Source organism: Rutilus rutilus (assembly GCF_951802725.1).
Source record: "Rutilus rutilus genome assembly, chromosome: 4".
NCBI classification, from domain to species: Eukaryota; Metazoa; Chordata; class Actinopteri; order Cypriniformes; family Leuciscidae; genus Rutilus; species Rutilus rutilus.
The window spans coordinates 30,437,373-30,457,958 of NC_140212.1; the positions used below are offsets into that span (position 1 = coordinate 30,437,373).

The 20,586-nt window shown below is 37.5% G+C and overlaps 1 protein-coding gene and 1 long non-coding RNA gene across 5 annotated transcripts; both read right to left on the minus strand.

Annotated features, from left to right (window-relative positions):
- Positions 1–445: 445 nt before the first annotated feature.
- Positions 446–4,976, minus strand: LOC311289766. Of its 2 annotated transcripts, none has more exons than XR_014627224.1 (3): positions 4,920–4,976; positions 3,270–3,426; positions 446–1,274 (listed from the first exon to the last, which is right to left on the minus strand). It is a non-coding gene; the product is annotated as an uncharacterized lncRNA (long non-coding RNA). The 2 variants fall into 2 exon arrangements; XR_014627225.1 differs by lacking the exon at positions 4,920–4,976 and adding an exon at positions 3,537–3,667.
- Positions 4,977–8,316: 3,340 nt separating this feature from the next.
- LOC311289931 (uncharacterized protein) lies at positions 8,317–16,927 on the minus strand. 3 transcript variants are annotated; one of them, XR_014627244.1, is made up of 4 exons: positions 16,821–16,927; positions 14,079–14,224; positions 9,098–10,819; positions 8,317–8,586 (listed from the first exon to the last, which is right to left on the minus strand). XR_014627244.1 is itself a non-coding variant. In XM_084408210.1 (3 exons), the coding sequence occupies exons 2-3, from the start codon at positions 14,161–14,163 to the stop codon at positions 9,222–9,224; spliced, it is 1,683 nt and encodes a 560-aa protein (XP_084264336.1). In that variant the 5' UTR covers positions 14,164–14,224; positions 16,821–16,927; the 3' UTR covers positions 9,076–9,221. The 3 variants fall into 3 exon arrangements, 1 of the variants encoding a protein (XP_084264336.1); XR_014627245.1 differs by lacking the exon at positions 16,821–16,927 and adding an exon at positions 16,678–16,812 and having other exon boundaries at positions 8,319–8,586; XM_084408210.1 differs by lacking the exon at positions 8,317–8,586 and having other exon boundaries at positions 9,076–10,819.
- Positions 16,928–20,586: the final 3,659 nt, after the last annotated feature.

Genomic DNA, 20,586 nt, shown 5'->3' on the forward strand with positions numbered 1-20,586 from the left:
GAATGGACTCTACGAATGCTAGCCACATCTTTCGACTTTGTTTTACACTAGCAGCTACAGTAGTGACGGTACAGGAGTCCATGCTCAGTGGCTAAAACTGTTTAAATGCAAGTATGAAAACAATATACCACTAAACATTATTAGCCAAACTCATGCAAAACATGCAGTTTGAAAATCAACCCCCCTCCTTCCTGCAAACAATCAACGCGCCCCTCATTTGCATTATTATAATGACCGTCCACGACAGCCAAAACATCGCATCAGATCTCGCAAGACAATAATGCCTTTAGAAATAAGGGTCTGAGGGGCTCTGTGTTGATTTTTTTTCCACTTTTCTTTTTTAGAAGTGCCTAAAATACTATAATAGAGCATTTTGGGTATCCAAGGTAACACAACATTATGACTCCTTTAAAAACAATAATAAAAAGAAAGAATACCAGGAGTTAAGTGTAAAGACTTTATTTATGTTATTCTCCTGGACCCTAGACCTGGGAACTAAAACTCGTTACACACTAATGACATTTAATTGTTCTTTCTCGAGTGAATCCTCGTGTGGACTTCAAGGTGTCCTTTTTGAGTGAAACTCTTTCCACACTGAGAGCATGTGTAAGGCTTTTCTCCAGTGTGAACTCTCATGTGGACCTTAAGGTTTCCATGTTGTTCGAAACTCTTTCCACACTGTTGGCATGTGTAAGGCTTCTCTCCAGTGTGAACTCTCATGTGGACCTTAAGGTTTCCATGATGATCAAAACTCTTTCCACAATGTTGGCATGTGTAAGGCTTTTCTCCAGTGTGAATTCTCATGTGGACTTTAAGGTTTCCATGTCGAGCAAAACTCCCTTCACACTGTTGGCATTTGTAAGGCTTTTCTCCAGTGTGAATTCTCATGTGCCTGTTAAGACTTCCTCTATGAGTGAAACTTATTCCACACTGTTTGCAGGTGAAAGGGCTCTCTCTAGTGTGAACTCTCATGTGGTAATTAAGGTTTCCTTTTCTGTTGAAACTTTTTCCACACTGTTGGCAGGTGAAAGGTTTCTCTCCAGTGTGAATTCTCATGTGTCCTTTAAGGTTTCCTTGTTGATTAAAACTAGTTCCACATTGAATGCAAGTAAAATAACTTCGAGTTCCTGTCTTTTGAGCTTTTTTTCGTGTGAAAGTCTTTTCAGTCTGTGAGCATTTAAAAGATTTTTCTCCAGGAATAAAATCATGAAGATTCACATATTGATCTTTCTCTGCATTGAGTTCTTCCCTCTCCCCTTTCAGCGCCATTAGGTCTAAGGTGAAAAAAAACACACAAAATAAGTCAACCCCAGATTAATCGCACAAAGAAACAGACAACAAAACATTTAGATATATAATGCAACAACATATATGCTAGATCCTGTCCTACAGAGTTTAGCTCCAATTTTAGCTCCTGGTTCAGGTGTGTTTAATTAAATTTGGAGCTAGACTTTGCAAGACTGTGGCCCTCCAGAAGCAGGATTAGACATCCCTGTCCTATACCTATGCTACTGAAAGAGGTGTTACATGTAATCTGAGAACCTCTTTACCAGGGGTTCTCAACTCTGGCCCTCAAGATCCAGTTTTCAGCAGAGTTTACCTCCAACCCTAATTAAACCCATATGAACAAGCTAATCAATGTCTTTAGGATTACTAGAAAGCTACAGGCAGGTGAGTTTGATCAATGTTGGAGATAAACTCTGCAGGAAAGGGGACCTTGAGGGCCAGAGTTGAGAACTGCTGCTCTTCACAATCCTGCCAACTCTGAACTGTCTTTAGGACATGTCCTAAAAAACTTAAAGCTGGCAGTTAAACCCTTTATTAAAAAAGCAAAGTTTGACCCCAGGAGTTCTAGTTAATTATAGACTGATCTAAATTACCATTTGTTATGTCTCCTAGGGAATAAAACACAACAAATTTAAAGAGGAAGAACCCTTTCCCCATTCCACCGCCTGAGCAAAAGTTAATCTCATGGATTTTTCTACGTAATGATTTCTATATAATGCATCAAAAGGGCAATAAGAAAATAAGTGCAAACAGAAGTGGAATGCAACACAAAAGCCAAATGCTTTCTGACATACATCAGAGCAAACAAAATATATCTGTATTTGTAAAGCAGGTTAAAGGCAGAACAACATCATCAGACAAATTATGGCAGCACCTATGATAATGTCCCACCATATCCAGGAGTTTCCATTAGGTTTGGGGGGTGGGAAACGATGGGGTGAATTAGGCCCTGTACCACCTGCTTCCACAGATATGTAACAGTGGACTTACCGAACTTGCACCAAGCATTGCTTAGACAACATAAACACAACACAGAGAGTTTTTAAATGATCTGCCCAACTTGAGGAATACACAATGCCATCTAGATATAGTTCACAGAGGGAAATTCCTGTTAGAAAAGTGTTTATAAGTTGTTGGAAAGTTGCCGGAGCATTATGAAGCCCAAAAGCCAAGACTGTATATTAAAGAAACTAACTGGGAGTAACAAATGTACAAATTCGGTTAAGATTTTAACCCCATCGTAGTACAGAAACTGTGCCTAATAAAGTTTTTGGAATCTGATCATTGTTACAACCAGGGTCACTCACAAAGTTACTTGTCTGTAAATAATTTTTATTTGTAATTGTTGTAAATGTAATTTATTCTGAAGAAATATTTTCATCAGTGTTCTATCAGCTCTTTCTTAAACATATTTGTAATATTTGCCCCCCTTAAATTGATTTCCAGGGCATATTTGGTCCCCATCGGTCCATGTCCCCTCTTGGGCAACATAAAGCATGTTGGCATTTGTGGACAAGCACTAGCACGGTTTTAACTTTGTGTAAAGTTATTACTTAGTGTGACTGATTATTAAATGTCATAAAAATGAATGCCCATTTGTAAGTAGGATCTTCTCAGGTTCACTTGAAGGCAGCATTATTATTTAGGTGTGTTCTACTTTAAGTGCTGTGCAGATCAATCGGTGAATGACATCAAATGTACAGCAAGAGTGATTAAAAAGCATGCGCATACTCCAATCCCTCTCACTTTGATGTCATACACAGATCAGTCTGCACAGCACCACTTCAAGTCGAGCATACCTTTTGTCTGGTCATGTGATCTCAACGTGTCTGTCCACATGAGGCGACCCGCTCCATGTCAAATAAAACCACTTAAATTAGGACACTTATTTGACATTCTTCAAAAATGTCATTCATTTCTGTAGCGCTGGACATTTTAATAAGGATCAAATGACTGAGTTCACCTTTGAGAATGAAACAAACCTGTTTGTTCCTCAGTTTCTTCTTGTTTCACACTGAAGACTTCTTCAATCTTCATGTCTTCACTCTCCTCTTTAATAAACGCCATCTTTATAATAGTGTTTTACGTGGATCTCAGTCGCTTCACCAGGAGTTTTTCGGTGTGTTTGGACAATATGTCCTGTTTAGGATGAGAATAATTAAGAAATTATTCACTATAGGGAGTCAGTCAGAATGAGAGTTAAAGGATTAGTTCACACAAAATTGAAAATTCTGTCATTAAGTACTTACCCTCATGTGATTCCAAAGTCACATGGATTACTTTATTGATGTCTTTCCTATCGTTCTGGACCATGAATGTGTAAATTGCGTTACTCCCAATGGAGAGACAGAAATCCCTCAGATTTAATCAAAAATATCTTCATTTGTGGTACGACATGGTATGACATGAGGGTGAGTAAATGACAGAATTGTCATGTTTGGGTGGACTATCCATTTAACTGACCTAATTATCAAAAAAAAAAAAAAAAAAACACACACACAAACCTAGCACTACAAATTAATAAAAGAACAGCATTTATTTTGAAAGTTCCTTTTTAGGTACTTATGACTTATATGTGACCCTGGACCACAAAACCAGTCACAAGTCGCACGGGTATAGGTGTGGCAATAGCCAACAATACATTGTATGGGTCAAAATTATTGATCTTTCTTTTATGCCAAAAATCATTAGGATATTAAGTAAAGATCATGTTCCATGAAGATATTTAGTAAATTTATAAAACATTTATTTTTGTGAGTTTCGATTTTTTTGCACCCTCAGATTCCAAGTGTTCAAATAGTTGTATCTCAGCCAAATATTGTCCTATCCTAACAAACCATTCATCAATGGAAAGCTTATTTATTCAGCTTTCAGATAATGTATACATCTCAATTTCAGAAAATTGACCCATGTGACTGGTTTTGTGATCCAGGGTCACATATGTGGTATTTAATGATTTGTGGATCACGTTTAATCGATTAGCCATTGATGAAAACATTTGTGATTTGTTTTGTAAAAGTTGTAATTTGTTTTGACCAGCGTGTGTCGTTAGCGAGCGGTGGGAAACAATTGGTTCAGTTAACTCTTTGAGTTATGAAAAGTTCTGTTTCTCCATCACCACTTTCCATTGACCGAATTCGTGTTTACGATAAACTGATTCATGAGACAGGGAGAGAAATGACACGCACCTTTTCTGTTACTCATGTGCTTACTTATGTTTGATTAATGCATTACAATGTTACATTCAATAATATTGGTAACACTTTACAATAAGGTCTCATTTGTTAACATTAGTTAATGTATTAACTATCATGAACTAACAATGAGCTACTGTATTTATTCATCTTTGTTAATGTTTGTAAAAATACAGTTGTTCATTGTTTGGTCATGCTAGTTCACAGTGCATTAACTAATGTTAACCAGTAAATGATTTTAATAATGTATTAGTAAATGTTGAAACTGACATTAAATAAGATTAATAAATGCTATAGAACTATTGTTCATTGTTCTTGTTAACTAATGTAAACTTATTAACTCTTACCATATTTAATACATTTTACATCCCTTGTAAAACTGTAAAATAGACTGAATGCTTTGTGTTGATTTAAACCCTTTAAATGCTTAAAACAAACCTTTCTTCAGCCAAATCACAGACACTGGAGTGTGGCGCAGCCTTATGACATCACACCACCAGACCAAAATAAAAGTCCTGTATAGTGCATGAAAAATTTAACTGGAAAGAAATGTACATACAGAAAACAAAGATAAAGTTTTAGGATGTCATAGGTCAATATCAAGTGAGTGTGAAGTTATAAATTGCAGCACAACTTTGTAAGTGGCTTCATTCATATATTTTTATTTACCTAATTTTAATAACAATTATATAATACCATTTTGTATGCACAATTTTTTTTTTTCTCTCTCTCTTCCATTAACACACACACAGAGTGAGATCTAAGGATCCGCTGAAGACAAGTTAGTTGAGTCAGAAAAAAAAAATCAACACTGACAAAAATTGTCATATTATTAAAGACTACTTTGCATCAATTGCGCTCAATCCTGTTGCGTGTCCTCAAACTGGCAACCCACACGTCGCATCTAAGGAGGAGGAGGCGGGGGAAACAACGATCTCCGATATTTTTAATTTGGATTGCAGTACCCATTTTAACCATGTCATTCTTACATAGTGCACTTTTAACAGTTGGAGGAAAATGTAATTCTGGCAGACTTCTACAGTTTCAGAAATATCAATAAATACATACTACAACAACAATGAATAAACAATGTTAAAAACATCCTACAATTATTATTATTGCTTTTTACAGGAACAAAGTCCCTTTCCCAGATCAATGACCAGGTGCCTGGTCAAGTTTTTTTCTGGAGAAAATTTAAAACCAGCCTTCAGGCTCTCCAGAAACAGCATCAACATTATGGTCCAGATGTTGCCTCGTCCAAAAGCCCATGAATGGAGCCATGAAGTTGAAGTGCTGGTCAGTTTACTGGCTTGCCTGTGGAGCGTCCTACAGGGTCACTTCAGACACCTTCATCATGCCACTTGCAACTGTTTGCAGGACCATCCACAATGTTGTGGAGGAAATGATGACCATCCTCCACAAAGTTATTAATTTCCCAAAACCAGAGTAGATTAAAAGCATTTCTTAAAATGTAACATAAACAGGAAACTTTTTTAATCATACTGCAGGGCTCCTGGAATGCCAAGAGCGCATTTTTAGATGTGTACATTAGCAATCCGGGCTCATTACATGATGTCCTTGTCTTTGGTGGACTCCAGATTTGGTACTGTGGAGGAGGAGGGCTCTTATGACCAAAGAACAACATGGAGCACCCAGATGCTCCTGTGTTCCCAAAACTCCCTACTGATGGTTCTACATTTTCCAAAGAGCTTGCACTTCATCCCACCTGTAGTTTAAGAACCTCACAGGAATTGGCAGCTATAATAAAGGAGCAATCAGAGTGTCCAATGTGGAAGGAAATGGGCAAGCCTATAGTGACCGCTAGCATATTTTATTTCTCATGTGCGAGGGGAGACATCTGGACAGGCTCAAGGGCGTAAAGCAAACTAGGGCAATGAAAACAGGCATTGACAGAAAACCTTAGGGTCATAAACTTTGTCATCAGGACTGGCACCAAGGTAGGACGTATCTGGGTGTACAACAAAACCACAAGGTGAGACACTCACATTGAACAGTTCAGAGTAACGTTCCAACACCTGAAACCCAAAAGACCTCACCTGGAGTTTAAGTTGGAGGAACCTACCTGTGTGAGCTTTTTGCCACATGTCCAATTTGCAAGTCAAAGTCTGATGTGCAGCTACACTAGATGGGTAGATATGTGGCATTCAACCAGCTTTGCCCCAAGTGTAGCTACAACAGGAAATGGCAAAGCCAGCCCATAGTCTGAAGTACACCCATCGGAAACCTTCTGTTATCTGCAGCCACATATTTTATTGGAGGATCATTCATCCATTGGTTTATCTGACTTCTGTGACATAAGACAGCTAGCAGATGGTCAGTTTAGCCAGTCTGTCTTCTTCCTGACCTGGGCCCCGATTAGTCAAGGTTCAGCTCTAAAACTATAGGTGCATCCCAATTGGAAGGCTATACTCTTCGAAGGCCGCGGTTTAAAATAATCTGATTGCAGAGACACTAAAACAGGGACACCAAATCCTGTCCCTGGAGATGTACAATCCTGCAAAGTTCAGCTGCAACCCTGAAACACAACTGAAACAGCTCATTATGATCTTCAGGAGCACTTGATAATTACAGAAAGATGTGTTGGAGCAGGGTTTAGTAAACTTTTTAGCTTTTGAAAATGGATTTCAAAGTGCAAGGTTCTAAAAACTATACCTTTACAGTCTCCATGTAAAAAAACAAAACGGTTCTGATTAATTCGGTTCGGGAGTATAGATAAAAGCCCGCCCGCACTTACAATTGATTGGTTGGGTCCTTACATGCGCTTCGTGAGGCACACTAGCACACACGCAAGGTCTCTCGCTCCCTCTCTCTTCACGTTCTTCTCCCGGTAGACGTAGAATCCACAGCTAGATCAATGAGTATAGAAGCCCTATGATTACAACAACCATCATTTGAAGTTGGATCCATCATTGAACCATCACACAGTTCTGAAATGATCGTACATTATAGGATTTTTTTTTTTCATTATTGATCGTACATCATACAGAGGTCAAAATTATCGTATAAATACGATAATTATCGTACGTCTGGCAACACTGCGGAGTGATATCGCCAACTACTGGCCTGGCATGCATAATACAGCATTTTTAGTCATATTTGCAGATCCGTGAGAACGATGATTGCTTTGACAACCTTGTCATAGGTTTTTAGTACATCATTATCATGTAAACATACCCTTAATCTGAACTCCGTAGGTAGATCTCCAGGAAAAGGATTAATCACCCCTGTGCTAAAAGATTAGGGCCCGGTTTTACAGATAGGGCTTAGATTAAGCTAGGATTAGGACATCCAAGCAGCTTTTATAAACATGCCTTAGAAAAAAAACATTACTGGTGTGCATCTTGAGACAAAACAATGGCACTGACATATTTTAAGATATGTTAGTGCAAGTTGCTTTCAGTTAAAACAGCTCAAACATGCATTGTAGTCTGGGACGACGTTTAAGCCTTGTCTGTGAAACTGGGGGAACGGCTCTTGTCCAAAAACCTGCTTCAAAGTATTACTTGCATAATTAGGTATTGATTGAATAACCAACTTCTGAGATTGAATCTTAATGTTATCATCTTTCAAATGGTATATCATTTCTGAAGATTAATAGAATAATTGATATAAAAGAAACAAATGCCCTTCAGTGGTACAGTGCGGATTAAGGGACTACTTGCTGCGCATATTTACATATTCATCTAAATGCAACTCCCAGTCGCATGAGTGGCCTGCTCAGGTATTTCCAACTTCTTTTTACCCTAAGAGAAGAATGAAAAAGAACTGAATATATCAAGGTCTTGAGAACTGGTAAAATAACTCTCTCCAGTGTGAACTCTTATGTCAAGTCACCTTTATTTCTTTAGAGCTTTCTACAATATGGATTGCATCAAAGCAGGTTCACAGAGATAAAGAAGAAAAAGGGCAGAATCAACTATGGAAATTAATTCATTTCTATACAAGACATCAATGTTTTAAGTTAGAATCGGTTTAATGTTGATCCAATTCAGTTCAATACCAGCCTCGATGTTGCAAAATGAAAACTCATTCCAAACTGATGACATTTAAAACAGATCTCTCTTGAGTGAATCATAATGTGGTACTTAGGCCCCGTCCACACTACTGCGTTTTCGTTTAGAAACGGAGAATTAAAACGAATACGATCTCCGTCCACACCAGCGTTTTAGCTGCGTATTAGAATTGATCTCCGTCCACATTAAAACGACTGAAAACGCGGATCACGTGACCATTCACCAACACTGGGCATGCGCGAGCTGGTGTAAACACAACTTCATTGATAAAATTATCCCACCATGCGCTGGTTCTTCCCGGGTTAACCCAAAACCGACGCTCCATGTACACGGTCGATACCGGGAGTTGTCAAATTTTACTTGCACAACAGCTGCTAGAAAAGATATAGCCTACGCCATGACTGATGACACCCAATCATAGATCCGAGCGTGAGCCTCTACTACGTCATCATTTCTAAAGTCCTCCGTTTTGACCCGTCCAGACTAAAACTCCCTCCGGAGATTCAAAACGTGTGGACAGGAGGTGCAAACGTGGCAAAAGGTCTCCGTTTTTAAACGAAAACGCAGTAGTGTGGACGGGGCCTTAGAGTTTCCTTTTCGGTTAAAACATTTTCTTATGTGCCTGTTAAGGAATTTATTTATTTTATTTGACAAAAACTTATTCCACACTGAGGGCATGTGTAATGGTTCTATTTGTTGTGAATTATCATGTGGTCTCTAAGGTTTCCACGTTGAGTAAAACTCTCTCAACACTGTTGGCAGGTGTAAGGCTTAAATTATCTGGTGTGAAATCTAATGTGCCTGGTAAAGTTTCCTTTTTAAACGAAACTTCTTCCACACTTTGTTGGCAGGTGAAAGGCTTTTCTCCAGTGTGAATTTTCATGTGCCAGTTAAGGCTTCCTTTATGAGTGAAACTTTTTCCACACTGTTGGCATGTATAAGGCTTCTCCCCAGTGTGAATTCTCATGTGGTAATTAAGGTGTCCTTTTCTGTTGAAACTTCTTCCACACTGTTGGCAGGTGAAAGGACTATCTCCATTGTGTACTCTCATATGGACTTTAAGGTTTCCTCGTTGAGCAAAACTCTCTCCACACTGTCGGCATTTGTAAGGGTTCTCTCCAGTGTGAATTCTCATGTGGACTTTAAGGGGTACACGTTGAGAAAAACTCTCTCCACACTGCTGGCATGTGTAAGGCTTTTCTCCAGTGTGAATTCTCGTGTGCCTGTTAAGGCTTCCTTTATGATTGAAACTTTGTCCACACTGTTGGCAGGTGAAGGGACACTTTCTAGTGTGAACTCTCATGTGGACTGTAAGGTTTCCATGTTGATGGAAACTTTTTCCACACTGAGGGCATGTGTAAGGCTTTTCTCCCGTGTGAATTCTTATGTGCCTGACAAGACTTATTTTACGAGTGAAACTTTTTCCACACTGTGGGCACGTAAAAGGGGTCTCCCCAGTATGAATTTTCATGTGGACTGTAAGGTTTCCATGTTGAGCAAATCTCTTTCCACATTGAGGACATATATAAGGGCTCTCTCCAGTGTGAATTCTCATGTGAATGTTAAGGTTTCCATGTTGAGTAAAACTGTCTCCACACTGTTGGCATGTGAAAGGCTTTTCTCCTGTGTGAATTCTCATGTGCCTGATGAAGTTTCCTTTTAGAGTGAAACTTGCACCACAATGAGGACATGTGTGAGGCTTTTCTCCAGTGTGAATCCTTATGTGCCTGTCAAGACTTATTTTACGAGTGAAACTTTTTCCACACTGTTGGCAGGTGAAAGGGGTCTCCCCAGTGTGAATTCTCATGTGGACTTTAAGGTTTCCATGTTGAGCAAATCTCTTTCCACACTGATGACATGTGTAAGGGTTCTCTCCAGTGTGCAATCTCATGTGAACTTTAAGGTTTCCATGTTGAGCAAAACTGTCTCCACACTGTTGGCATGTGTAAGGTTTTTCTCCGGTGTGAATTCTCATGTGCCTGTTAAAGTTCCCTTTTTGAGTGAAACTTTTTCCACATTGTTGGCAGGTGAAAGGCTTCTCTCCACTGTGAATTCTCATGTGGACTTTAAGGTTTCCTTGTTGATTGAAATTCTTTCCAAACCGAAAGCAAGTGAAATATCTTCTAGTTCCTGTCTTTTGGGCTTTTCTTCGTGTGGAAGTCTTTTCAGTCTGTGAACAACTAAAAGATTTTTCTCCAGTTATGAAATCATCGAGATTCTCATATTGATCATGAAGATTCTCATATTGATCTTTCTCTTCAATTTCATCGAGTACTTCTTTCTCCTCTTTCATTGCCATTAGGTCTAAGGTGGAAAAACAAACAAATAAAAGTTAACCCCAGTTTAATGGCACAATACAACAGACATCAAAACATTTAGATATGTAATGCAACAAAACCAACAACACGTACTACATATTCTAAATCCTATACCAAAGGTGTTCAAAACTGCTCTGGAGGGCATGTGTCCTACTTGCCCTCAATACACCTGCCAGACGTTTCTGAAGTTCTCAACTCTGACCCTTGAAACCCCCTTTCCTGCAAAGTTTAGCTCCAACCCTAATAAAACACACCTGTTCATGCTAATCAAAGTCTTGCTGTTGTTTACATTTAGCCATTTTACATTTACTTTTGTCCAAAGCGACTTACAAATTAGGACTAAATTAATCGAGTCATCGTGAAGAGGCAAGAAACAATGCAAGAAGTGCTCAAAATACGAAGTTCAGGCATTGTTCAGAGTAGCATAAGCCCGATAAGCGACGATTTAAAGGAAAAAGGAGATTTTCTTTTTTTTTTAAGGGTAAAACGCTTTTATGGTAAGTGCTCACGGAAGAGATGGGTTTTCAGCTGTCTTTTGAAAGTTGTCAGGGATTCTGAAAGCTAAAGGCAGGAGAGTTTTATCAAGATTGGAGCTAAACTCTGCAGAAAAGGGGACCTCGAGGCCCACAGTTGAGAACCGCTGCTCTACACAAAACTTCTAACTTTGAACTTTCTTTAGGACATGTCCCAAAAACCTTTAGGCTGGCAGTTAAATGCTTTATTTAAAAAAAGCAATTTGCCCCAGGAGATATAGTTAATTACAGACTGAACTCAATTAGGGATGCTAACAATTAATCGCTGAGCAAGTATTTGTCAATAATAATTTAACGTTATTATTATACGGGATCAGTGGAGGCGCCGGCACGATCACTTGCATTTTTTCCTGAAAATGGCAAAAAGAGCTTAAAATACACAAAAAAAATTGTCATAAATACTCCAAAACTGTAAAGAGTCTATTTTTATTTGTGTGCACTCAAAATAAGAACAAAACTGTGTGTTTTTATAAAATAAAGAAAACAATCAGGGTGTATCAAGCAGAACAATCAGCAGAAGTCTCAGTCTTTGTGAACTTCTTTCTGAAACACATTTCAAAGATGAACCGAAACTCAGCGACACCAGAAAAACACCATTGAGAATAAACTACTTGCCTCAGCTTGATCACTTACATTAGTTAACGTTTTATTGTTAAACAAACTTGAACACATTTTACTAGTTGAACTACTGCCAAACTAAAATGTGTGAAATTCATGGAAACATGTTGAAATATAGGAAGGCAACCTTTCGATGCTAAATAAATATAAATGTATGACATGAGGATGTTTTTATCCTCTATAATTTAAAACAGTACGATATAAAAGTGCTATGAGTGTGGTCTTCCGGTTTAGCGTCTGCCATGTGAAGTCGCAAGATCGGGAGCTCTAAACAATAATTATATTTACTTTCTACATACTATTTCGCGCCTCCATGTCGAAAACTCAGCGAAAAAGACTGACTTGACGCCGAAGGCCTCGTTTACACTGCAGGTCTTGATGCCCAATTCTGATTTGTTGCCTATATCTGATTTTTTTTTCGTCCATTTACACGTTCTTTCAATTGTGCCCCATATCCATAGACTGTAAAAAATATGGACAACGCCCCTTCACTCTCTTCCATTGGTGAGAACTGAAGCCGCCAGTGTCCCGATATGGCCCTGACATCTTGGGGTTTGAGTCTGCACAGTAGCGATTTCAGGACCAGACCTGCGCAGTAGTGAGCAGGAAGTAAAGCCGCGAAATCAAGACCCCACCCTCACTCTCTGTGTGAAATAATTAATTATACAAATTTAAATATTACATTTAAAGCTCCAATCTCCTCTGTCCTCAGAAGATCCCGAAAAAAAGTCTGTTGGTGCTTCAGTGACTACTTCGCTCAGAGAACCTGTCAACCACAGCTGTCAACACATCACCATTTTTATAGCATCAAATAACTAACTAAAAACAAACTTATTTTAAAAACAAACACTTGAATTTACATCAGCGTGATAAAAACTACAGTAAATTACAGAAACCACCTTCGGAAAAAATATATTTGAAGTGTAATTAAATTGTTTAGTTGGTCTCAAGTCCTGTTGAATAACACGGGGAGGTGGTGTTTATGACCTATACTAGGACCAGTCACTGGGGGGCGATCGAGACGTTTTGGCTTTACTTTTAAGGGCTTGTGCAGCACGCTTGCCCATATCCGATTCATGCGTTTACACCTGAAATACTATCTGAAACGTTGCTTAAAAGGGGTTCTTGCACAGATGGACGAACGCGAAAATATGCTTGATGCTAGCTATGCGATATACATGTAAGGAGGAGGACGAAAAGGGCCATCATTGCAGCCTGCGCATGCTTCAGTTATTGTGTGCGAGAGAGATCTCAGGACTGGTGGGAACATACAACACGATCTCTTTATTTCTCGTGCCATTTATATGCCAACAAATTGTTTTCGTGTGCAATTTTACTTTTTTTTTTTTTATTACACCTGAACTGCCGTGCGTACTAACATGGCGCCCATTGTGCATTATACACAGGTTTTTGAGCCGTTTCCGCTCTACATCCTAAACTCCTCCCATCGATGCAATCCACTTCCGTTCTGGCGAGCTAGGTTTGTTTGGCTAGCTAGCTCCGTTGTGCCGACAAAGCACTGATATCGCAGTGACAAAGAGGATATAACAATTACAACATGAAGAAAAGTGGTTCGGGAACGACGTGTGCGGTAGTTGGTTACAAACACTCGAGAAAGCACCTGAACGAGTGGTTAGATAGAGAGTGCTACGACCACAAACCAGCTACGAAGAGGCAATGTCCATGCGCTCCATTGTTTACATTTTTTTTTTAGATTCTCTTATCGATTCCTGATAGCACTGTGTGGAAAAAGTATTCATATGCTGTTTCGGCAATTTTTTTTTACTTTTTATGTAATTTATGTAATAAATGGAACCTTATTGTAAAGTGTTACCGATTAGTTATACATCGATTCAGACGTCTCGTGAGTTCAGTGTTGGAAAGATCAGTTGTTTTAACCATAGACAGGTTTTAACTATTCATTAAAATGAATCGGTTCAAAGGAGTCATTAGTTCACGAATTGGACGTCATACGCATTGTGTGATTATCCCAGCAGTTAGGACATGGACATCCCACAAGGTTTGTGTCAACACTACTAGATCTACTAGAACACAATTTAAATGACTGAGTTCAGCTGTGAGAATGAAACCAACCTGATTGTTCATCAGTTTCTTCTTGTTTCACTCTGAATGTTTCTTCAATCTTCACATCTTCACTCTCCTCTTTAATAAACGCCATCTTTATAATAGTGTCATGTGGATCTCAGTCGCTTCACCAGGAGTTTTTCTGTGTGTGTGTCCTGTTTAAGATGAGAATAATTAACAGAAAGAAAAATAAATCCACACTAAATCTCTGTGTGCGTCTCAATCAGCTCTAGTTCAGTAGTTCAGTAGTTCAATGCACTGGTAAGAGAGTCAGTCAGAGTGAGAGTTAATGGACTTAAACCTGATTAGACCAAAAACACTAAAACTAGCACTTCAAATTAATAAAAGCACAATTTGTATTGAAAATTCCTATTTAGGTATGAGGTATTTATATTTGGTATCTAATGATCTGTAGATCACATTTAATTGACTGCAGATGCTACGGCTCAGTTCCAGAGAGATTGAGTTGTTTCTTCAGGAAGCACATATGCTCATCTACTGATTTCTGATAAAGAGATGCAATATCTGTTTAAAATCGTTCTCCAGGTAGGCCAGTCTTTTATATTCCACTCAAGGTAAATAAGAGTTTGGTTAATCCACCAGGACGCCCTATAGTAGCAGGAAACAATAGTCTTAGTGAACCACTCTCGAATTTCATTGATTTTGTTCTGAGACCTTTAGTCACATCGGGGTCAGCCCTATGTTCCCACAGCTCTATGTTCCCACGGCCCTATGTTCCCACATTTCTAAGTTTTTTTTTTTACGATTTGTCTAAACCCCAGTTACGGGTAGGTTTAGAGGTGGGGTCAGGGGTAGGCCATTTGTGGGAACATAGGCATGATCCCGTCACATCCCTACCAAGCTATCTGAAAGACTTCAGATTTTCTGCAATGTTTAACAACGATACAAAATGTCCAACACGATGTAATACTGGAAACTATGGATGTAACCTCGCTATATAGAAATATTCCACACCATGAAGGCCTATTGGCTCTAGAACATATCTTGATTTGCGTGTTGAGGATGATTGCCTTACGACTTATTTTATCACTGAAATGGTACTCCTGATTATGCTAATTTATATTTGGGTTTCTTGGAGAACAGATATGTTTTCAATGACTTCTGTTTTCAGGCTTCTGTAGTCTGTACTGAATATAGTGTGCGGCCAGCCACCTTCTTGCTCGTTTTCCTGCACTTTCATGAAAACCTGTTCTGGGTATTCCTGGGATTCAGTCATATTTTAGTCCCCCAGATTTTTTAAAGAGGTGGTTAACCAAAATGAAATATTAAAAAGCTTTTCACAATACTTTGGTATGCCCATTATAATGAATAAAAAAAATTATTGTATTTACATGTTTTTTTTTTTATCATAATGTCCTATTTCTATTGTACACTAAGCATTTTGTCATATCCCTGAGGCACTTCACTGAATTTGTACTTAGAAAATATTTAACAAAATGTGCAGTGTCAGTTTTTTTGGCCAATATTGTATTTAGTTGTGTTATACATATAAACAGACTATAAAGTGATGTCCCTCAGTCTGAACTCAACCCCGTCACCCGTATGTGACATCCTTTACCAGAAATGACAACATTCAGGTCTTTTTAACGGTGTTGCAGAATATTGTATCATACTTTTTATTAATATTTTTGAGGCCTATTATAGTCAAGGGAGGATACTTTCAAGCGTAACAACTCAACCCCATCACATTAAGATGGAAAAACATTTAATTTTAATCCATAAGTAAATATAATGTACTTATTTAATTGCTGCCATATATGGTCTACTCTCTTACACTACACAAGGAGCAGTGGCCATTTTGTGCAAAAAACCTTAACCCTGTCACATATCTGTATATTTCTCATTGTTTCGGGTCAAGGACAAGGTCATGTTTTTCACTTCATTTATGAAAAATTTTAATAATAAAAAAAAATATTATAATAGTTATGATTTCAATGAAGATATACTGACCAAAATCATGAAAACTCATGATTTTGTTATAATAGAATATTTGATGTAATGTGTCCACTTAAACATTGACAAGCATCTGTCAGAAATGGCAGCCACATCAGCAGCAGAAAGACAGTGTTGTGCATGCAAATATGTATATACTTTGTAATATAAAAATAAAGGCAATGCCTCCCTTCAAACCGGTTACAGTCTTCAACCCCGTCACACTATTCTCAACCTTGTCACGTTCATATTTTTGGTAAAAATAGGGAATACAATTAAAAACGAAAGCATTTCTTGCTTATTACCACCTGACATGTAAATGACAAACACAAAAATAAAATAAAAAGGTATTTAATGCCTTAGGTAGAAAATAAATTATATGTAGTTAAAAAATAAAAATAAAATAAAAAAAATCCAAGTTGAAATATTACCGAATCCCAGAAATGACCCTTCTATTGGTTTGTTTACATTTTCATTACATTTGTTTCTGTTGCATTTAACGTTACACTGTTTTGAACAGCTGCGGAGATTCAAGCGATTCGAATCAATCATTTGAGTTTTAAAAGCTCAGTTTCTCCATCGCTACTCGTCATTCGGACCGAATTCGTGTTTATCATAAGCCGATTCACGATAAAAGGAGAGAAATGAGACGCACCTTTTGTGTTACTCGTGTGGATGCGCTTTAAATAAATGTTAGATAAAGCATTACTATGTTTCATTTAATAATAAACATTAGTCAATCTTTAAAGTCGACTGAACGGTTTCTATCGGTTTAAATACTAAATGCTTTAAACAAACCTTTTTACAGTCGAATCACAACAGATGCAGGAGCGCGGCGCAGCCTTATGATGTCACATCACCACACCAAAATAAAAGTCCTGTTCTCACGCTGCTTTGTCTAAAAGCGCAAGGGTGCATAGAAATGTACAAATAATAAAAGAGATGACAGAAATTTTGTCTAAAAGGAAAAACTGTAATGTTTAGGCGAAGAAACCAGTTTATTCCAGATATAAATAAGATTAAAATGCAAATAGTGAAAAACGTGACAATAAAAAAAAACATGTTAAAAAGAGTGTACAAATTTATAAAGCAGATTTCATACTTGTGTCAGTATTGAATAAGTATTTTCTCATTTTAAAACACAGTCAAATAAAGTTCATTTTAGTCTAAAAATACCTGAAATTAGGTATAAAATAAAAAAAATCCAAGATTTATTTTCATTATACCTTCATAATCTTTCAACATTTATGACATATTTTTTGATTTAAAAAAAAGGGTTGAAGCTAAACTCTCTACACTCTCAAATGTCATATATTTGTATATATTGTATATTTTGTATTACACTTCAAATGTCTTGTTTTATACAATAGTTTTAGTACTATATAACAAAACAAGGTCCCGCGATACTGTTTAAATACAGAATGTTCCCTTAATAGAGATTCTGAAGCATGAAACATAAATCACGCAAGCAAACTCAATACACATCATGACACACAATACCATTAATCAGTTATATTTCAGCATTAACATACATTGATAAACACAAGGTTAATACAATCAACCATTTATAAATTCATTTATAGCTGAAATGTTGTACCAAAGTATTTATTGTAATGTACTTTGAATAGCGTTAAACAAAATGCAACATTCTGCTGTTATTCATAAATACCAGTAGTAACGTTTTACCAAATTTTTTCATTTTGGAAAAAGTCATAAGTGTCCCACTGTGTAGTGAGCCAGGTTCCTTACCAGTACCCGAATTAATGTACAACTCACGACTCACTCTGACAAAAATACTATTTTCATTTGTCAAAGATGAAATTATAAATGATCTCCTTGCTCGAGCGTGAGCGTAAAGCTCAACTTCCATAGGCGTTTCAGTGTGTTGTTAAGGTAAGAGCGCATCCACAACAGGAGTTACACATTCTGACTACGTAACATAGTTAAAGTTCATCTGTGCGTGATTTTGTGCAAATGTAAGTTGTAATAATGTTTATTTTGTATAAATATCTGATTTATCTTTTATAGGATGCGTTCCGTTGAGTTTATAACGTTCTAGCAAAGCTCTTCAGTTTACGGGTGTAAATTCAGCTCTTTAGTTTCAGTTATTTGAAATTATATAATATTATATATATATGTATGTATATATATATATATATATATTTTATTAAAGATGTTAACTATTACTGTAATATCAAAAATGTGTGATACTTTTTTGCAAAAACATTGATGTATTATTATTAATAACTAGCACTTTTATTGTTCTCCTATTATTTTCATATTATTTCCTTATTGTCCATGCGGAGGCCATTTCATTTTTTTTTTTTTTTTGAGGCGCATGTTATTCAGACATTTATTTATTGTGTATTTATACACCAAGATGAAGACATTGAAAGTCTCACAGCAGAGAGCACTTATGGAGAAGATCCAGATGCAGAAAAAAGACTTCCCACAACCATACGAGGACATATGGGAGCTACGAGAATTTGTTGTAGTCAAGTCAAGTCAAGTCATTTTCATTTATATAGCGCTTTTAACAATGTAGATTGTCTCAAAGCAGCTTTACAGAGATAAATGTATAATTTAACGTAAGATTGTTTTGGCTTTATAGCGGTTCTTTAATAAAGTTATTTTCCAGCTAAAGTTAGTTTTGATTGATTCGCTTCCGTCGCAACGATCATTTGTTTTTAAATCAGGGCCGCCAAGACGACACCATTCTCTCTACACAAACTTTAAACGCGAACCTGTGAGAAACGCTGATGGCGTTCAGATGCGCATTAAGAACGGGTTCTATAGTTATGTGCGTTTGAATATATGTGTGCAGGTTTGTAATTCCCTACAAACCAAGCCTAAACAAATTACTGGTGTTTCCTTATAGTTTTGATTCAGAATTTTATTTTATTTTATCAATTCGGGGTAGATACGCAAATTGAGTTTTCCCGACGACGCGTTATTTGTAGAGTGGGAAAGGGATCCTCCATAGGGAGAGACTAGTTGGCACTTCAGCACTGAGTTGACATCGGGTCCAGGCGAAGGTCCTTCATCAGATCTGGAAACGGCCTGGATCCGGCAGGCTGCGGGAAAACCTTGGGATAAACAAAGACACTAAAATTAGCGTAGATGCCATTCTTCTCATGATGTAACAAGTACATCAGGATTTATGGGAAGTGTTCCCGGTTCCAGCTGACCTAATCTATGCAGCCTAATATTGAATTATAGAAGTCTATAATGTATTATGTGAACGCTATGTCAAAGAGATGTGTCTTTAATCTAGATTTGAACTGACAGAGTGTGTCTGCTTCCCGGACAATGGTAGGAAGGCTGTTCCAAAGTTTTGGTGCTAAATAGGAAAAGGATCTACCGCCAGCAGTGGATTTAGATATTCTAGGTATTATCAACTGGCCGGAATTTTGAGATCGTAATAGACGTGAAGGAGTATAATGCGTTAAGAGCTCGCTCAAGTACTGCGGAGCTAAACCATTCAGTGCTTTGTAAGTAATCAGCAATATTTTAAAATTGATGCGATGTTTAATAGGGAGCCAGTGCAGTTTTGACAGAACCGGGCTAATATGGTCATACTTCCTGGTTCTGGTAAGAACTCGAGCTGCTGCGTTTTGAACTAGCTGTAGTTTGTTTATTAAGCGTGCAGGGCAACCACCCAGTAGAGCATTACAATAATCTAGCCTTGAGGTCATGAACGCATGGACTAATTGTTCCGCATTTGTCAATGAGAGCATATGACGTAATTTAGATATATTTTTAAGATGGAAAAATGCGGTTTTACAGATACTAGACACGTGACTTTCAAATGAAAGATTGGTATCAAAGAGCACACCCAGGTTCCTAACCGACGACGAAGACTTAACAGAGCAGCCATCAAGTGTTAGACAGTATTCTAGGTTATTACGTGAGGAAGTTTTTTGTCCAATAATTAGAATCTCTGTTTTTTCAGAATTTAGAAGTAGGAAATTACGAGTCATCCAATTTTTTATATCAGCTATGCATTCTGTTAATTTAGTGAATTGGTAAGTTTCGTTAGGTTTTGAAGAAATATAGAGCTGAGTATCGTCGGCATAACAGTGGAAGCTAATTCCATGTTTCCTAATGATATCTCCTAATGGTAGCATGTACAGAGTGAACAGCAGCGGTCCTAGTAAAAAAAATTCGGTAAGCGGTCCTTACTTGTAGAGAGTAAGATCTGCACAATATGTGCCTTATTTACTGTTACGTCTCTTAAGATGTAAGGCAACAACATTTTAGGAATATTTTATATTTCTTTTGCAAATTCCTTACGAAATATCTTGTTGCTTTTGCATTTTAGGAACGGGAAACATGGAAAAGTCACTTTGTGTTATTCAGCAGTCTGTTGAAGAGCTTAAAAAACTGGTAACAACACCTGTGCAATACCCAGTACCATCTCAAGATAATCCAGCCAACACTAGTGTAAGTTTCTCAGACACCAAATCCAAGTCACTTAAATTCTTTCTTTTGATATGTATTTGTCTTTGACCAAAAAAACTTGTTTTTGATTATTCAAACCGTTCTAATACTTTTCCAGTTTTCT